This window comes from Carassius carassius, chromosome 23, assembly GCF_963082965.1.
Source record: "Carassius carassius chromosome 23, fCarCar2.1, whole genome shotgun sequence".
NCBI classification, from domain to species: domain Eukaryota; kingdom Metazoa; phylum Chordata; class Actinopteri; order Cypriniformes; family Cyprinidae; genus Carassius; species Carassius carassius.
Genome location: NC_081777.1, coordinates 31081877 through 31101654, shown reverse-complemented (window position 1 = coordinate 31101654; position 19778 = coordinate 31081877). Strand labels below are relative to the sequence as shown.

At 35.4% G+C, this 19778-nt stretch overlaps 1 protein-coding gene across 5 annotated transcripts in view; it reads right to left on the bottom strand.

Annotated features, from left to right (window-relative positions):
* Positions 1-7673: 7673 nt before the first annotated feature.
* The window catches only part of LOC132101759 (carbohydrate sulfotransferase 8-like), a 161229-nt gene continuing 149124 nt past the window's right edge, over positions 7674-19778 (bottom strand). For 2 of the 5 annotated variants that reach the window (XM_059506946.1, XM_059506945.1), the window contains exons 3-4: positions 11305-11342; positions 7674-8980 (exon numbers count right to left, since the gene is read on the bottom strand). In XM_059506946.1, the coding sequence (XP_059362929.1) occupies positions 7901-8980; positions 11305-11342 (1118 nt within the window). In that variant the 3' untranslated portion in view covers positions 7674-7900. The remainder of the gene's footprint in view (positions 8981-11304; positions 11343-19778) is intronic. The other 3 variants (XM_059506948.1, XM_059506947.1, XM_059506949.1) reach the window with 3 other exon arrangements.

The window sequence follows — 19778 nt, the reverse complement described above, 5'->3', positions numbered from 1 at the left end:
TTCTATTGTTTAATTTCTTTGAATTGCAAATTTAATTTGCATTGCAAACAATAAAGCTAGTTTCAAAGCAGCTTCAAAAAGAATCAATAATGCAAACATGAGACAAATCCAAATTCTGCTGTGTTGATTCAGTTCAGTTCAATAACTGTGACGTTAATCAATTATAAAACAAATTCAGTTAAGCAGCTCTTCTGAAGACAGTGGTGTCAGTTTAATAACAGTCCTGATGTTATAAACAACTTCAGCTCTGCAGAACACAACAGTGCATTATGGCCAATTCAGTTCACATTTATGAATTGACTGGGAGCCGATAGTTGAGTTGTGGATTTCCCATTTCTGCCATGGTGTATTATATATTTCATCTGGTGCTTTGAGTTGTTCCTCAGTGAACATCAGAAAGGCTTCTCGAGCTCATCATTGTGCATCTGTCTCTGATGAATCCATGGCTCTGGGCAACGGCAGCGCTCCTATAAAAGCAATAAAAGCCAGCAATGGCTTTTCAAAAATTAACGCAGCATCTCCAATCTTTGTTTTTTTCCTTTCTTTAAATGTCACAGTGATGGATGCCATATTTGCAGCATGCCATAATCAACTGTTTTTTGATATTTTGACTAATGCTGCTTTTGAATTATAGCTGGCAATAGGAATATCACTCAGATATGGGAATGCAGACGGCGAGGGGGGCGTGTATGTAAATGAGCGCATATGCATTAATGCATGACCCTATAAGAATAACAATCAGGCCTTCGGGCGCTAAAGCAGGTGTCGTTAATAGTCACGCCGGAAGCTCTGAGCCCCAACTCACTGCCTCCACGCTGCTCTATTTTCAGCATGCATTTCAGCATCTCCTATTATTATTTTACGGTTATCTGAGCCTTTTCAATGGCCTTTCTGTTCTGCTGTGAAGCGGCTTTCACGGAAGCCGTGTATATTTTTATGTCTCTGTCAGAGGAAGTATGCATGTGTTTGTACAGCTGTGTGCTGGAGTTTATTGAGCAGATATTTCCAGTCTTATTAATGAGACAGATGCAGGTGTTATTATGGAGATGTTTTTATCATGCACAAATATTTTTTAATGTAGACAGAGATAAAACAAGAGGAAATACGTTTAATTTAATTAGCATTTTATGTATTTTGTAAGACTTTCTATTTAATTAAATGTCACTCTTAAAATAAGCGTTGTGCTATTTTCTGTTGAGTTTATTTATTAATACAAACTCAGACATCACATAAAAGGAAAACATTATAATTTCTTATTTCTGTGTCATTTTATTTTAAGTAATTATTAAAAAAGATAAATAAGATAAAGATAAATAATACATATGGCATAAAACTCATAATTATGATATAAGATAATGACAGTAATACTTATAGTATTAAATGTAATAATTATGACACAGGTCTGAATTATGAGATAACAATCCTTATTTATGACATAAAATAATGACATAGATGTCCTATTAGATGGAAATCCAATTTATGACAAACATTTATAATTATGATGTTATATTTATGAGATAATTTTTGTTTTATTAATCCATAATGTCAGAAATCATATTAATGAGACTAAGTCCTGTTTATGAAAATCAAAATTCTGAAAGAAAGTAAGAATTACGTTTTATTTATGAGATGGAAACCTGAGATTATGACATGAATCCAAATCATGACATATTAAATGCGGACATAAAAATCAATATTTAGGACAACTGTATCTATGCGATGAAACTTTTAAGGTCTAAATTATGAGCTATAATTATGACATTTATAAGAATAAAAATACATGAAAAACTTAAAGTCAAAACAATGAAATAAGTAATTTATGGGATTAAAATCCATAATTATGACATAAAAGTAAAGTCTCATCATCAGCATCACCTGTCAATCAAATATCAGATCCATGTGCATCCTCTCACACCTGTCTGTCAGTCAGTGGGCGTGTCTCTGATATCTGCTCTCTGATTGGCTCCTCAGGAGCTCCTCGTTCCTCCGGACGCAGTCCTGTAAGGCAGATCCATTCATCGTCTCTCCAGATGGCTGATGGGAAGGTTTGCCCCCCCCCCCCCACAGCAGTCTGTCAGAGTGACTGATGGAGCGCAGAGGAACCTCAAACCTCCCGCAGATGCTCCACCACAAAGGCCTTCCTTCTCATCATATGACAATCATATGCAAATTACAATGCAGCCACTACATTATGACATAAAAAAATTCTACTTACTAAATGAAAAGCCAAAATTATGACATATTAAGTCATTTATAATATTAAAAATCTAAATTCTTACATAAAAAGTCTTATTTATGAGATTAGTCATATGTTCATTAGAGGAAATAAAGTTGACATAAGTCGCCTTTTCTTGTCATAGTTGCTGTAATTTTGACTTTTCATCTCATGTATGATTTCTGTGTCATAATTTTGCCTTTTAATCTTGATCATAATCAAAATGATGTCATATACTTTTGATGTATTCCAGCAGTCATTATAATACAGTTTAATATCTTTGTTAATATATTTCTAGAAAAAACTACTATTCATAATATTTATTAATTATATTCAAAATTTAAGGCAGCATTTAAACTTTTTAAGCGGAAGTAAATGGAAATGTTTTACAGTGTGTTTTCTCCTGATGTATCTTGAGATAGCCTATTAGATTAATATTGAATTGAATTGAATAGTCAAGTGCCTCTTCTATGTGCTAACTGTCCTTTTCGTGTTTAAGAGTCTACAGTCCACTTCTTATTAACCCTTTTTTGATCGAAGCCCGCCAGCTTTGACTAAAAGGCTATGATGTAATGAATGCAGCTCAACAGCGCCAGAGCGCAGATTCACGCAGCAGTGCTGCCACCTTGTGGCTACTGTTCATCATTACACCTTCACACTTCAGTCACGTGTGCCCTGGGTGTGAATAGAAACAATACGAAGCTTTTCGAAGCATTGAATCAATTGAAAAATGATGTTTCGAAGCACTTGATACAGCACATGATGGCGACACCTGCTGGTGAAAATTTCGTAAAAGCATCAAGAATAAAAAAAAAAAAAAGATTCCAAACTTACAAAAGAAATTGATATTTGTTTTTTAGAAATACAGTAACATTTATAAAATAAATAATAAACACTTAAATACTATTAAACATTAGTGCTTGTGCCATGTGTTTTAAGTAAAATCAATAACCTTAACACACAATGAACTAAATTAACTATTTAATGAATTAATTGATTTATGTAATTATTTAATGAATTAAGTGTTTTCATTAGAGCTGTCTATAAAAACCAGCAGGCAAGAGCAATGTTATCAGTCAGGAGAAGAAGGTGGATTTAAATCTATCGTATGCTCTAGTTATTATTTTTAATCTATGATGTGATTTGTAGATTGAAAGCACTGAATGATTTTACACAATCTATATAGCCATCTGTGTTAAAGGAGAGTTTTATTTTGGATTTTAGAACACTAAAGGTAATGAAAATAAAAACCTATATGCTACTGCATACTGTGCTTTTGTTGATTGTGAAAAGTAGGCTACTTTTACTCGTTTATAAATGACTCAATGGCCTAGGACCTAAATACATAGCAGATATATGCTCACTGAATATAAACCTAACAGAGCACTCAGATCTTTAGGATCAAGTCAGTTAGAAACACCAAGGGCTCACACAAAACAAAAGGAGTCTGCTTTCAGTTATTATGCTTCGCCTTTGATTAAAAGGGTCTGCTAAATGACTAAATGTAAATAAAAAATGCATGTAAATAGAAGTGCATTACATAAGTTTACAGATTGAGAGACGAGTGCAAATGCTTTCTGTGCACACTGAGCTCTTGAGCAGCATCAGACCTCCATCGCTCTCATCCAGCACTTACTTGACTTCTCCTGTGAGACTCCTTCAACTTTAAATGAGATCTGACTCACTCTCTTCCTGTCTAACAACTCTCAGTTTCTCTCAGACTGTCGTCAAGAGTTTTGTTTTCTGTATAAAGTTGATCTGAATTATCATGCATAGCCTATAGGATACAGACTTTGTTGGCGTGCATATAATACACACCTAGTCCACACCCTTAAACAACTGCATATCATATGCATGCCAAGAAGTCAAGTATAGGCTATGCAAAATAGAAATAGAAAATCATGGCAATGAAACACACATTCATGAGATCGGGTTAAACAGCGTTCGTGAATGTCGCCCTGCCATCATAAAACATCTCCTAAACGGTTTGAAGACGGAGTAAATGTATTTGTTTGCTGTGAAGACTCGTTGATATGCGAGGCGTGTGTTTGTGTCCTCAGGAGCTGATGTGATTTACTTACAGATTCAGCTGTTGTCAAATCAATCAAAGTGTTTGTTTCATCTCACAGCATCAGAAGAACCTCATCCAACATGATTTAGCAGCTCTACAGGGATTTACACAAAAATGATTGACCCTTAAACAAAATGAAAACACATCACGTCCGGCTGACACAGAATATTCCATCAGGATGAAATTATATAAAACTGATGTGAAAATATGGTTAGGATGAGTAAATGTTTAATGTTTGTTGAAATCAATTTGAGCAATAATAATAGTGATCTCTAAACATTAATAAATATATAAAATAGATTTTTCATATTTTTAAAATAATATAAATTCTACATATTTTTATAAAAAATTTATATTAAAAGTATGCATTAAACATTTTGTCTACTTAAATTAAAATACAACAGAGAGTTAACACATTTACATTATAAAATGTGTACATATATATATTAACATAAATTGTAAAACATAAAATGTACCTATGTATATCGAAATATAGAAATTACTATAACGTCAAGACATAAAAAAATATTTTTGATACTAAAAAAGATCAATATTAAGACATACAGTTGGATTTATTCATAAAATAATCTGGATTTGTCTGAACGTGGTTTACATCTCTTACAGTAGAGCAGAATGATCCATATCACCTGATGTTCACTGCTCAGAAAACACATCTAAGACACAAAAAAAAGACAAAAAAAGCCAAAGACAAAATGTTTATTCACTGTCAGTCTGCGACTGCAGCTCTTCCTGAAACACTGGCAGTGTCAAATAAGGCAAAGGGCGTATAGATCATATGGATTTGTACAGTTTTGCACTAACAACAGTTATACATTCACCAGTTTCTGTATGCATGATATCATATAGATCTATATATATATATTCATAAATGTATTCTTAAAGAAGTGTGAGGGAAGAGATGCTCGCGGTTATAAAGCTGATTCAATCTTTATTGTGACACACACCATCTCACGTCTTCATATGACATAAATCTACTCTCTGTGATCTCTAATAAAATAAAAGAAAATAGAAATATATTATGCTCACCATATATAGCTCTTAAACTGTGTGTTTTGCATTGGATAAATAAAATCTGCTTCAGTTCTATATAGTCATTTAATGTGCTGTGTTTGGAAAGAGAGTCACGTACAAGACATCAGCATAGTGTTGCAAACACACACACACACACACACACACACACACACACACACACACACACACACACACACACACACACGTCCTAGTCTAATAAACATGGTTTAAAGATCTAGTGCAGAAACCCAACAGATGGCCAGTGACTTCAGAGATGAATTTGCACAAAAGCTTCAATCACATCTAAAGCTGTTTTACAAATAGGCTACATAGAAAAATAGAGTCCTCTGAATGCCCTTTTTACAATTATAGATAGATTATAGATTTATCTGAAAATATCAGTGTAGTTAGTGGTGGAGGATTGAGTGTTTGCTAAAGGGAAGTGAGTGAACTTCTTACAGTAATATATATATATATATATATAATAGGAGGAAATACTTTCAAAAATACCATGGTACAATAATAATGATTAGTATATTCTATATGGTATACTTCATGGTAAAGTTGTTTTACCATATTCACATACTATAGTATTTACAAAGTTTTTATTTTTATTTTTATAGATTAACTGCATGACTGAAGTACCATGGTATTCTTAGAAAGTACCCTGAAACACCACAGTACACCATGGTTTATTTCAAAATATTACCATATGATAACTTCACTGCACCATAATTGTACTTAGTTTTTGCAAAGAATACCTTGCTGACAATAATAATAATACAGTGGTATTTTTTGTAAGAGATGGAAGATATAGCATAAAAGGGTCATTTTTTACTTTCACAGATGTTGCCCTTTTCTACTTTAACAGTGTTATATTCTGAACTTCTCAATGTTTCAGGCGTGACACAACAAAGGAACAAGTTTCTTTCTGAGTTTCTGTCCTTAACTTAGATATTTTGTTTAATACTTGGTTACAAGTTAGTGAAGCCCCGCCTACACTGACACCTCATTGGTCCAAAAAAGCCCACTGCATATGTTTGGGGTTGGTAAGATTTGTTAATGTTTTTGAATTAAGTCTCTTCTGCTCATTAAGGCTGCATTTATTTGATTAAAAATACAGAAAAATTGTTAAATATTATTAGAATTTAAAATAACTGTGTTCTATATGAGTATATGTTAAAATGTAATTTATTTCTGTGATTTTCAGCCTCATTCCTCCAGTCTTCAGTGTCACATGATCTTATAGAGAATTATTCTAATATGCTGATTTGCTGCTCAAGAAACATTATCGATGTTGAAAAGTTTTGCTGTTTTTCAAGCCCCCCCAAAAGAAGAAAAAACCTCCAGAAATTTTAATTAATTAAAAATAAATTAACTATATATGGAGAGAGTTACATTTCACACAACCAAAAAATGTTTCACCAAAAAATATTTTAATGTGAAGAAAAAAATTCTAAAAGGTTTTTGTTTTCAGGATTTTTTGATGAAAAAAAGAAGTTAAAAAGAACATAATTTATTTCTAATATAAATATTTTAAATATCCTTACTGTCAATTTTGTATCAATTTAATGCATCCTTGATGGATAAAAGTATTAATCTCTCTTAATTTAAAATTCTATATATTCTGACTTTATTAGAGGAGCATGTTTAATTCTGTTGCACCAGAAAAGAAGAAAAAATATTTTTAAATTAAAATTGTTTTAAACTATTATTGAAATTCATTTTAATAAATTTAAATAAATGAATATTGACATTATTAGTAGGAGTTGGTACTTTGTTTTACTTTTCTCTCACTCTCTCTCAGAAAATATTTGTAATTATTTAAAGTTCATTTAGAAATTATAAATTAATTTACCCCAAATTCTCATTAAATGTAAAATGTATATTTTTTAATTATAATATTTTAAATATGAAGTAATTAATTAATGCGTCTACATAGTATTTATTGTACTGAATTCAATTCACGTTTAATTAAAACAAAATCATGGTGTTTAGATAGGATGATTTTACTTAATTACTATTACAATAATGAGAAACTAAAAAGATGGATGCATTTAATCAAGTAAAGAGAATTTGAGAAAATGTGTATATATAAAATCATATATTAAAATGGATTTTAATACAACTGACAATATTCTTTTAATCAGAAAGGGCACTTTATCGATTCTAATATAAATCTTTTAAATCTGTCAATTTTGTATCAATTTAATGCATCCTTGATGGATAATAGTATTAATTTATTTTAATTTAAAACCCTAATTGACCCCAATCTCTTACAGTTACAGTAATTTATTTGTATACTAAACATTTTATAGTGATGATTGGCTGTGAGTTTTTATACGCTAGGCTCAATTGTGGTAGATGAGCTAGTCACTGGTAACTTGTCGAGTCACACCTCAGACTATATAATGGCAAATAAAGAGCAATTTATGTAAATGAGTGATGTGCTCCGGGTTATCGACAGCTGAATCTCCAAAGAGGATGAGACTGTGTACTTATAAATTAGTCTAATTAGTCTCTGAAGCACTGATCAGACGACGGACAGCGCATACAGGTAACCAGCAGTTAAAGCACGAGCGTCAGTACAGGTCTTTATAAGGTTTGGAGTAGTTAAACATCAAGTAGTCCATGTAGTAGAAGTCATACGCCCGCTGGCGCTCAGACGCGTTCAGCTGCGAAAAATAATGCTGTGTGATCTGAGTGGAAGTTCTGGCCGCTTTGGGGTTCCCGTCTTTGAACGAGGGGTACGACAGGTTCTCCGGCGCACCGATCTTTCGTAAAAGGAAGTTGGCGTCTTCTTCTAAGGTCTCGACTTTCCCGATGAAGTCGTAGTGAAGATGGCAGGGGCTGCAAAGCTGGTCGGCTGCTTCCCAATGGATGTCCATTCCCACGGGACGATGCACGTCCAAAAGATAGTGGATGAACTCTCGAAAGGTCACGCCGCTTCCCGTCTTCAGAGCCGTCTGCGATGCATTCACTCTGTATTTGGAGATGATGGGCTTTCCGAAGACGGGATGATAGTAGGAATTGGGGCTCTCGAATTTGTCCCTGAACGCAGACACCAGTCGCTCCATCGGCTCTCGGACGAAGAGGACTTTGGTGTACGTCTCTAAACGCTTCGTGATGCCCTGCCGGTCGAAGCTGTCCAGGCGTTTCAGGTGATTGTCGTAATGAACGGCCACGTGATTGATTTCCCGTGTCGAGTTGGCGACGCCGGCTAAAACCATCAGGACTCTCTTCCAGTTGGAGCATCCGGCTTTAGGCACCTCGCAGTACAGCAGTTTGTGACGGTCCTCCACGTAAATCCGCGAGACGAGATGCGGCGTTATCAGCCGTGAAATATTACTCCGATATTTCCCGCAGACCTCGCGTACGATCCGCCGGCGGGACTCTTGGACGTCAGAGAGACGGCGTGAGCTCTGCAGGGAAGAGTTCGTGTGGGGTCGCAGCACCGGGCTGGTCTTTAATAGTTTCCGGTGACGTTTTGTGACCCGCTGAGAGCCCGGGTCGTGCTCTCGGGACCCCGGCGTGGCGGCCTGTCGTTTCCACTGGGAGTCTGGCAGCTGCATCGGTGAGATGGGGTCAACGTCGCTCTCCTCTGAATGCTGATTGATTTGAGCCGAGACGCCCACAACCTCACTGAACTGAGAGCACTGCTCCTTTAAACACACACACACAGACACACACACACACACACACAGACACACACACACACACACACACACACACACACACACACACACACACACACAGAGAGAGAGAGAGAACAAACCCATGAAGCATTCTGACATTATAAGAGGAACATGTTTAATTCTGTTGCACCAGAAAAGAAGAAAAAATATTTTTAAATTAATTGTTTATAAACTATTATTTAAATTAATTTTAATTATTTTAAATAAATTAATGTTGACATTTTAAGAGTAGGTACTTTGTTTTACTATGTTTACTCACTCTCTCTCAAAAAATATGTTTAATTATTTAAAATTCACTTAGAAATTTTAAATGAATTTACTCCACATTTTCATTAAGTGTACAATATATGTTTTTTTTAAATTGTAATATTTTAAATATGAAGCAATTAATTAATGCGTATACATGGTATTTTATGTCCTGATTTAAATTCACATTTAATTAAAACAAAAGCATTGTGTTCAGATAGGATGATTTTAATTAGGCTACTATTACAATAATGAGAAACTAAAAAAGATGGATGCAATTAAGTAAAGAAAATTTGAGAAAATGTATATATATATATACAGTACAGACCAAAAGTTTGGAAACATTACTATTTTTAATGTTTTTGAAAGAAGTTTCTTCTGCTCATCAAGCCTGCATTTATTTGATCAAAAATACAGAAAAAAATGTAATATTGTGATATATTATTACAATTTAAAATAATTGTTTTTAAATTTATTATACTTTAAATTATTTATTATAAATTTATTATACTTTAAATTATCATTTATTTCTGTGATGCAAAGCTGAATTTTTAGGATCATTATCACATGATTCTTTAGAAATCATTCTAATATGATGATTCATTATCAAAGTTGGAAACAGTTCTGCTGCTTAATATTTTTTCAGAACATGTGATACTTTTTTAGGATACTTTGATGAATAAAAAGTAAAAAAAAGAAGAAGCTATGTTTTTAAAATATAAATATTTTGTAATAACAATATACACAAACGGTCAGTAATTTGGGGTCAGTAATTTATTTTTCTTTCTTTTTTTAAAATAAAATCAATACTTTTATTCAGCAAGGATGTGTTAAATTGATAAAAAGTGATAGTAAAGAAAATATATTATTAGATTTTTTTTTTATTTTGAATAAATGCAGTTCTTTTTAACCTTTTATTGATCAAATATATGAGACAGCAGAACTGTTTCCAACACTCATAATAAATCAGAATATTAGAATGATTTCTAAATGATCATGTGATAGACTGATGTTACATGTGACACTGAAGGCTGGAGGAATGATGCTGAAAATTCAGCTTTGCATCACTGGAATAAATTATTTTTTTTAAAGTATATTCAAATAGAAAACTATTATTTTAAGTTGTAATAATATTTCACAATATTACAGTTTTTTCTGTATTTTTGATCAAATAAATGCAGGCTTGATGAGCAGAAGAAACTTCTTTCAAAAACATTAAAAATAGTAATGTTTCCAAACTTTTGGTCTGTACTGTATATATATATATTGAAATGGATTTTAATATAACTGACAATATCGATCGATGACTTTAATGCTGAAGTGTAATAAAAAATAAAATAAATAAAAATGAACAATCCTAAAAGCAAGGAAGATGTAAAAATAAAATAAAAATAATAATATATATATATAAAAGGAATGAATAGATAAATGTAAAAAACTAAATCCTAAAAGCAACATTTTAATAAAATATATAATGCATCGACAGAAAACGTGACAATGTTGATATTTAATAATATTTAATGCATGATGCATGGCCTATATATAATTTCGAAAGGTCTGGCTGGTCTCTCAGTATGTTTTGTAGCCATCAGATGGAGCCAGTCACCTGTTTGTGATCTTCCTGTGCTCCGCAGGATGAATGTGTCTCATTACAGCTCATCTCTGTTCTGTGACTCACTCTGAATCTCTCTAATCCGCTAATTGATGAGGATTTTTGCTTAATTCTCAACGACACCTGATTTCCAAAAACACGTCGCCTGTGGCAAATATCAATTTAACTTTCTCATTTGAATTCATTAAGGTGCAATAAAGTCAATGAATTGAATAATTATGAAATCCAGTAATAACGAGGTGATTAGTTCGTTATGAAGTCAGGGTTCATTTGATTAGTGACTGCAGGTTACAGCCCAGCAATCTGCCCCTTCCCTCGGAATAATATGAGGGCATGAGAGAAGATGTTTAATAGAGTCAGATGTGTTTCTGAAGAGCCCCATAGTGAAGAATGCAAAGTTTAGGGACAAAGAAGAACATCTGCATGATCTCACCTGTCTAGACTGAGTGGTTCCTCTGAACTTCACTCCTGAAAGACAGACAGACAGACAGACAGACAGAGAGACAGAGAGACAGAGAGACAGATTAGTTGTGCTTGAGAAGAGAATAAAGGGTAAAAATAAAGATATGCATAATGGATTCTGCATAAAAAATGCCATCTTAAAAATGCATCCCAAGACCAAGCAGAATACTAAAACACATATTGTGTGAACAGCCCCAAGTGTGTGTGTGTGTGTGTGCACAACAGACATAAAGGCCACATGCTGTGTCTTTCTGATTCCATTTAAACAATCTCAAGCATTTCAAAGCGCTTATTCTGTAATTACAGAGTGAATGAGAAACATTCACTAATTACAGTTTTCCATGTGTAACCATGTGACCTTGCATGCTTCAAATGTGTAATCGAGAAGCACTTACATGCACACACACACACACACACACACACACACACACACGCACACACACACGCACACGCACACGCACACGCACACACACACACACACACACACACACACATATAAATGTTATGGCAAACAATACTGTTTAGAGACAGACATCTATTCTGTGTCTAGACCTGAAGAACATAAAAATACTATTTTTATATCTTTGAACATTGTATTAATGTCCCCAACCCCCACCATGGAACAAAAAATGTGAATATTTTAAGAAGTATTTTAACTTACAGTTTTTTCTGAATGCTTAAGCACTAATCGTGATTCTTGTAGCACAATTTCTAAAACTATTAATACGTATAGCAAAACCACTCACTGAGTTTGCAAAACTAAAAGCACAAACACTGCTTTGCACTCAGTTTGCAATTTTGTAACACACACTTTGCAAAACTGTAGGCACAATTCACTGCACAAGACTCTTTTTGCAGAACTTTAAACACAACCCACTGCTTACACTCAATTACCAAATTTCCAACAGACTCCTAGCAAAATTATACACATGTATGGCTATCATTAACACTATTTTGCCAACTGTCTGGCACACTTTCACATGTGAAAACTGTTTTAGATAATTAGTTCACTTTGCAATCAGCCTAAGCACTATAAATAAGCCACAGGTAAGCTATCTGTGTGGAGTACAATGGAAGGAGCAGTAAGAGTGAGAAGAGTGAGAATCAGAGGAGGCCGAGGGAGAGGACGTGGAGGTGAAGAAGCGAGAGGGTTAGAGGAAGTTAGAGGAAGAGGACAAGGAGGAGCAAGAAGAGGACGAGGAGGGGAAAGAGGAAGGATAAGAAGAATAAGAAATAGAATAACCGATGACATCAGAGCTACAATAGTGGACCATGTCATCAACCATGGGATGACCCTGAGGGAAGCTGGCCAACGGGTTCAGCCTAATTTGAGCTGCTACACTGTGGCAAGCATCATTAGGACATTTCGAAATGAGAATCGGTAAGTACTTTGTAGCCCTGCCATACTCTAATGAGAAACACAACATCACCATACATGCAAAAATACTGAAATTGTTACTTTACAGAATTGCTAGACGTCCAGATGTTGGGGGTAGAGGAAGAATGTTCACTCCAGAGCAAGAGACCCATATAGTGAACATGGTGATTGCCAATAATGCAATAAGACTGCGCGAAATACAGCAGCGTATAATTGATAATGACACCATCTTTCAAAATATACAGAGTGTAAGCATTTCTGCACTAAGTAGTGTACTTGCGCGCCACAGAATAAGAATGAGGCAAATTTACAGAGTTCCTTTCGAGAGAAACACAGAACGTGTAAAGCAACTGCGATATGACTATGTGCAGGTAAGCTATAGTGTCATTGGTTCTGAATTTGGAAGTGCATACTGTAGTGCTGTGCATGGGCCTGATGTGTTGCATTTGTTTTGTCTTGTCCAGAGAGTGATGGAACTAGAAGCAGATGCCATGGGACATGAGCTACTTTTTGTAGATGAGGTCGGTTTTAACCTCAGTAAAACCAGGAAACGTGGCAGGAACATTACTGGACACCGTGCCATCATCAATGTCCCAGGACAACGTGGTGGTAACATAACCATGTGTGCAGCTATAAGCCAAAATGGTGTTGTTCACCATAATGCAACCATAGGCCCATACAACACTGCACACATTATTGCATTCCTGGACACCTTACATGACATGCTCACTGTTCAGAGACCAGAGCATACCCGATATGTCATCATATGGTACAATGTTAGTTTCCATAGGACTGCTTTGGTCCGCAACTGGTTTACAGACCACCCATCCTTCATGGCACTCAACATCCCTCCATAATCTCCATTCTTAAATCCCATCGAGGAGTTCTTCTCTGCCTGGTGCTGGAAAGTGTACGACCGTCATCCTCATCAACAGGTAGCCCTTTTACAGGCAATGGAGGAGGCATGTGGAGATATTGACCAGGCATCATGTCAGGCCTGGATACGGCATTCAAGGAGATATTTTCCCCGGTGCCTTGGACTGGAGGATATCGCATGCGATGTGGATGAAATTTTGTGGCCGGACCCAGAAAGACGACATGATGTAGGCTGATTGTCTTTTTTTTTTTTTCTTTTTCTTTTTTTTGTGAAATTACTATTTTGTGTTCTGACGAGCCTGTCCTCCAACAAAAAACGACCATATAGGCACCTTATTACGACCTATATTTACGTTTAAAGTTAAGCGCCCTCTAGCAGGCGTAAAAATAATGACAGTATCGTGTTGCGTCTGTCGTCATGAAATGACGTATCACGTCATTACCAATCAAAACGTAGGTTTATTTAAATGCAATGTGTGAGCTTTTTACACCGATCTCACAGTATTTCCTACATATTTTAATAGGTTGCTTATTCGTTCGAATGACCACACCTAACCCCACCCCTAAACCTAACCCTCACAGAAATCAATCTAAATTATGATTTATTGAGCATATACATTTTCGTGCATATCCGTTCCCTGGGATCGAACCCATGACAGCATGATTACATATGAAGGTATAAAGCAATAATCTACCAACTGAGCTACACGAAACACAAACCAGAGTGCATATAAAAGAATACAAAACATTAATATGAAAACGATGTTTTGCCAATAGGGGCACAATTGTAGGATACGCTCTTATGGGTCTTATGGACAAACGACCTATACGAGTGTACTGGTTGGAGGACAGGTTGATACCATCAGTGTGTAGTTGGCACATTGTGTGCTTAGTAGATGATGGCTTGTGTTTACTGTTTGATACGAAAACACCATTTTTATGAAGGTGTGAAGAGTTAATCTAGCTGTGTTCGCTTTTGCAAGAGAACTACAATGTTTTGATAATTGGGTGAAAGGTTTTCTTATTTGTGTGTAGAGTTTTGCAAAAATAGCCAATAGTTACAAAAAATGTGCTTAAGCAATCAGAAAAACTGTAATATACTTCAAATAATATTAAAAGGTATGCAGTGTTGTAGTGCTGAATTAAATTAACAGTTCCCCCAAAAATGAAAACTTGCTGAAGATTTACTCAAATTAAGGCCATCCGAGATGTAGATGAGTTTGTTTCTTCATCAGATTTGGAGAAATGTAGAATTCCATCACCAAGCTCACTGCAGTGAATGGGTGCCGTCAGAATAAAAGTCTGATAAAAACATCACAATAATCCACAAGTAATCCACAGCACTCCAGTCCACCAATGATCCATAATCCATAATTCATCCATAGTCCATAATCCATAATATTGCTTCTCCAAGTAAATAAAGTGTTCTGGTCTGAATCAGGAGAGAAATCTGCACAGATCAAGCACCAAAATAGCTCTAAACAAATATTTGGGTGGATTTTGTTGTGAGAGACAACAGGAGATGGACTTTCTTTCACTGGAGGAATTGTTATTATGGATAATGGACTCGTATTTTAATAAAAAAAATCTTAAAGATGGATTTGTTTCAGTTTTTGGCTTCTCCAGATGTGAACTGATGGACTGGAGTGGTGTGGAGTACTTGTGATTTTTTATCAGCTGTTTGGACTCTCATTCTGACGGCACCCATTCACTGGAGAGCATCCATTGATGATCAAGTGATGGAATGATACATTTCTAAAAAGAGTACAATTTTAGCAAATTTTTGTTTTTAGGTGAACTATTCCTTTAAGTGGCGTACATGTTGTGAATTGACCAAGACCAGCACAAGTAAAACCATACATCTTTACATATTCATATCTGAATGCATGAAATGTGTAAGAAACACAGACCTACAGCAAATGGATGTACACGCACACATACACCTTGATAATAAAACCACGTTCACATGCTTATAAAGAGTGTTAAACACCACACAGGTTCATATGGTTTCTTGTGTGTATCTGAGAGACTACGATCATCATTGTCACCCGTCTTGCATCAGGGTTATGAATATTCATGATAAATACATTTGTCTACTTCTTCATTAGTTTAAGTGTGAGCACTGATTCCAGAGGAGAGTGACATCTGCTTCTTAGTCAATGTTTTGACATGAGATGTTGTGTGGTGTGGTGCGGATAGAGAGCAGAGACTTCTGGGATTTTGCCTGAAGCGTTGATGTTCTCTCTTACTCCAAGATCACTGTAATACTGCTTCATCATAAGCAAAAAACACATCCAAAAAGCTAAATATGCAACTGCACGTCAGCAAGAATTCACTGCATATTTAAAGTGCTAGTATTATGAGCAGTCAGAATAAAATAAATTAAATTTGAGCAATTTTATTTGAAATCAGAAATACACAAGTATACACAAATTTTTGTAATGAAGTCTCACCAAGGCTGTAATTATTTGACCAAAATACATAAAAAATTTATAATATTATTACAATTTAAAATAAGTGTTTTCTATGTGAATAAATGTTAAAAATGTAATTTATTTCCGTGATCAAATCTGAATTTTTAAATAGCATCATTACTCCAGTCTTCAGTGTCACATGATCTTCAGAAATCATGAAAATATGCTGATTTGCGGCTCAAAAAAAATTCTGATTATTACCAATGTTGAAAACAGTGTGCTGCTTCACATTTTTGTGGAAATCTTGATACGTTTTAATTTTCAGGATGCTTTGATGAATAGAAAGTTCAAAAGAACAACATTTATTTGAAATAGAAAACGTTTATAAATATCTTTTAAACTGTCACTTTTAATTAATGCATCCTTATTTAATATTACTTTCTTAAAGAAGAAAAGATCATACTAACCCCAAACTTTTGATAGAAGCAGCACGACTGTTGTCAACATTGACAATAATCAGAAATGTTTTTTAAGCAGCAAATCAGCATATTTTCATGATTTCTGAAGATCAGTGTCACATGATCTTCAGAAATCATGAAAATATGCTGATTTGCAAAGCACAAAGTTGATTTCAGTTTTGTACATTTGTGAACTCATTTCTAATAAGGCACAATCACACAGAGCAGAAGCACATGTTGTTTGCGTACGAATGCTCCAGCTGTACGTTGCGTCTGGGTTCTGTAAACAAATGTTCCAGTCAGAAGTGAGGCATGGGCTTAATAAATTAAACCGGTGCAGCAATCTTACACAGAGCTGTTAATTGGCAAGCAGTTGATTAAAATGCAAAAGAGCTCTTGACCTATAGAAACTCTCTCAAACGCACGCTGCAGCAGGAGATCTTCAGAGACGCTCCTCAAACATTGTGCTGAAACAACAGAGAGAGCGGCTGCAGACACCTGACACGCGCTGAGAGGGAGGGCTGGGAAAACATCTTGTCATTCCCCATGCATGCTGGGAAGGATGATGCGCTTGATTTACACTGGAGATCTTCATATCTTCTGACTGAAGGGCAGAGATTTTAACCTCGTATGAGAGCATTCCTGCAGCTGATGCACATTATGTTAAAGCAGTCAAATATGATAACTGCCTAATAACATCAAGTCATCCTCTTCTGGCTTCAAAAGAAAAGTAGATTTGTACATTTTCCGAAGATGTTTGCATGTACAAAACTCATTGTTGCATGATGTGGCTTTACTACTTACTTTTCCCTTTTTTGAAAGTCTGAATATCGTAAATCTGAGCATTTGCAATGCAGCTGAATAGGTTCTTTAACAAGATGCACAATTTAAGGTAATTAAAGTGAGTTAGGGGTTGTTTCAAAACCTATAAATTAACTATATGAGCAATATTAACAGTGATGCTTAGTAAAGAGTTGAAAATGAATGAATGCATAAACTGACATCAATCACCTGTTTTTAGGAATGTATCGATGAACCCTGAGCTTGTTGAAAATTAATAAAAATATGTGACGATATATGTCGCTTGAAATATTAAACAAATCACGATACAGTTGGGGGTGGGAATTTATATGAATGCATCTCTGAAGGGAACGGAAAGTCTTCAGAAAAGTTTAAGAGGTATTTTCTTTTCATCTTGCCTCTGTATAGTGCATTCCAAAGTAGTATTTATAAGCGCAATGCTGCTTTGTTTACAGAGGTAACCAAGAAAACACTGTATCGCTGCTGTTCCATAAGCGCCACCTGATGTCAGAGAGTGAATCTGCGTTTTCATTCAGCCCATCTGCTGTTTTTTTGTGGTTTATAAATGCTTTATGAAGAACGTTAGGTTTAGTTGAACATATTTATGTTTAAATACTAATATACAAACATAATATAAAGTGCAGAGATGAGCGGTGATGTGAGTTTGGTGCAGCCTGCAGACTATCAGCAAACCTATTTTAAACGTACTTCACCAATAAATTATGAGTGTCTCATATCCACGCAGCTACAGTTTTAAGGAGGTGTTCCTGACGCAGGTTGACACCTGCCATCTGACAGGTCAGGATCAGACCGATTCGCTGTCAAAGGCAGATCAACAAACCCGATTTAAATACAGCGAGCCGGCGAATGAAGGAGCGGAGCTGAATTCATAGCTGCAGCTGCAGCTGCTCTCGGCTGTCAGATCCAAGATCTTGAGCAAAAACACCCAGAGCCTGCGTGATATTACAGCAGCGCTTCCCTCTCCAGCACTGCAGGCTCTTCCATTCATTTCATTCAGGCCGCACACACACACACATGTGAGTCTGAGTGTGCTGCAGGCTCTGTGTTTCCGGCAGAATTTCTAATCTTTTTTGTGTTAGCTGCCCTCTGGTGATGCTGGGCTTCATGCCCGTGCTGTCTCTTTGTCTGTGTCTGTATGTGCTGCTGGCCTGTATCATTAATTGTGCCACTGAGAAGGCCTTTCAATTGCAATTCAACTCCTGGAATAGCAATGAAATTGAATATAGACAACAACATCCCGTAACAAACAGAACAGATCCAGAATTCGAATTTCTAATTTTGATGCAAGTGTGAATCTAAAAAGTAAATGTATCCCTGTAAATAATTATTTATCCCTGTTAAGTGAATTGTCATTTTATGTGAAACACATGCCCCCCCCCCCCCAAATATTAAACTGGACAACTATTTGCATGAATTTGGATTAATTCTTTTAATAAAATAATGAAACAAAAATACATATAATATAATATGCCAAATATTTTATTTAATATAGCAATATTTGCTATAATATTCACAATATTTTATTTTAAATAATATTTTATATTATTTTACAAAATATTTAATATTGCTTACAAATATTTCAGATAACATTCTTAAGCAATATGTAAAATTTTATTAAATCTGCATATTGCTTAAACTATGTTAAAAAAATATAAAATATTGCTTAAAACTAGTAAATATACGTGTGTGTGTGTGTGTGTTGTATACACTTGTTTATGTCCCCACAAGGATAGTAAAACCTGAAATCTTTGGCACCGCAGGCTGTCCCCAGGAGGGAAAAAGTATTAAAACTAGTAAATGATGTTTATCTGAAAGTATAGCAATGCAAACAGGTCTTCTGTAAGGGGTAGGTTTAAGGTTAGGGGACAGAAAATATCGCTTGGTCAGTATAAATGTAATAGAAGTCTATGGAAAGTCCCCACAATTCACAGAAATCCACGTGTGTGTGTGTGTATGTATATGCATGTATGCACACACACACACACGCATATTTGCAACTCATAATTAAATGCTATGTAATATATATCATAATATAAATAACGTATATAAAGTGTATATTTAATATAATCTATTAAATCTGTAATGTTTGGCTCCTATAGCTCATGGTTTGGTAGTGCTCAATGTTCGCTGTGTCAGGTGTGGATGTGATGTTCTAGAACAGCAGAGATTGTTCCCTCTGGATCTCAGAGTGCTAATGACAGCAGGGTGACCAGTGGCACCATGGTATACGCCGAGCACAGCGCCGCCCGTCTGACTGACGCACCTGGACCAAAATAACTCCCAGTGCAGTCAGGTGAAGCTCTGTCTCCCTGTCCGTGGTGTCTGTGATTCGCTGGCATTTCCCAGAGGGCTGAAACACCAACTCAAGCAAGTGGCGAGAATAAAAACACAGAAAAAATTAGAGCCGTGTAAAAATAGCACAAGGCTGACCTCCAGCAAGAGAGCGAGTAATGACAGTGTGCTTGATCAATAGTGACGGGCCGACCACTGCACACAC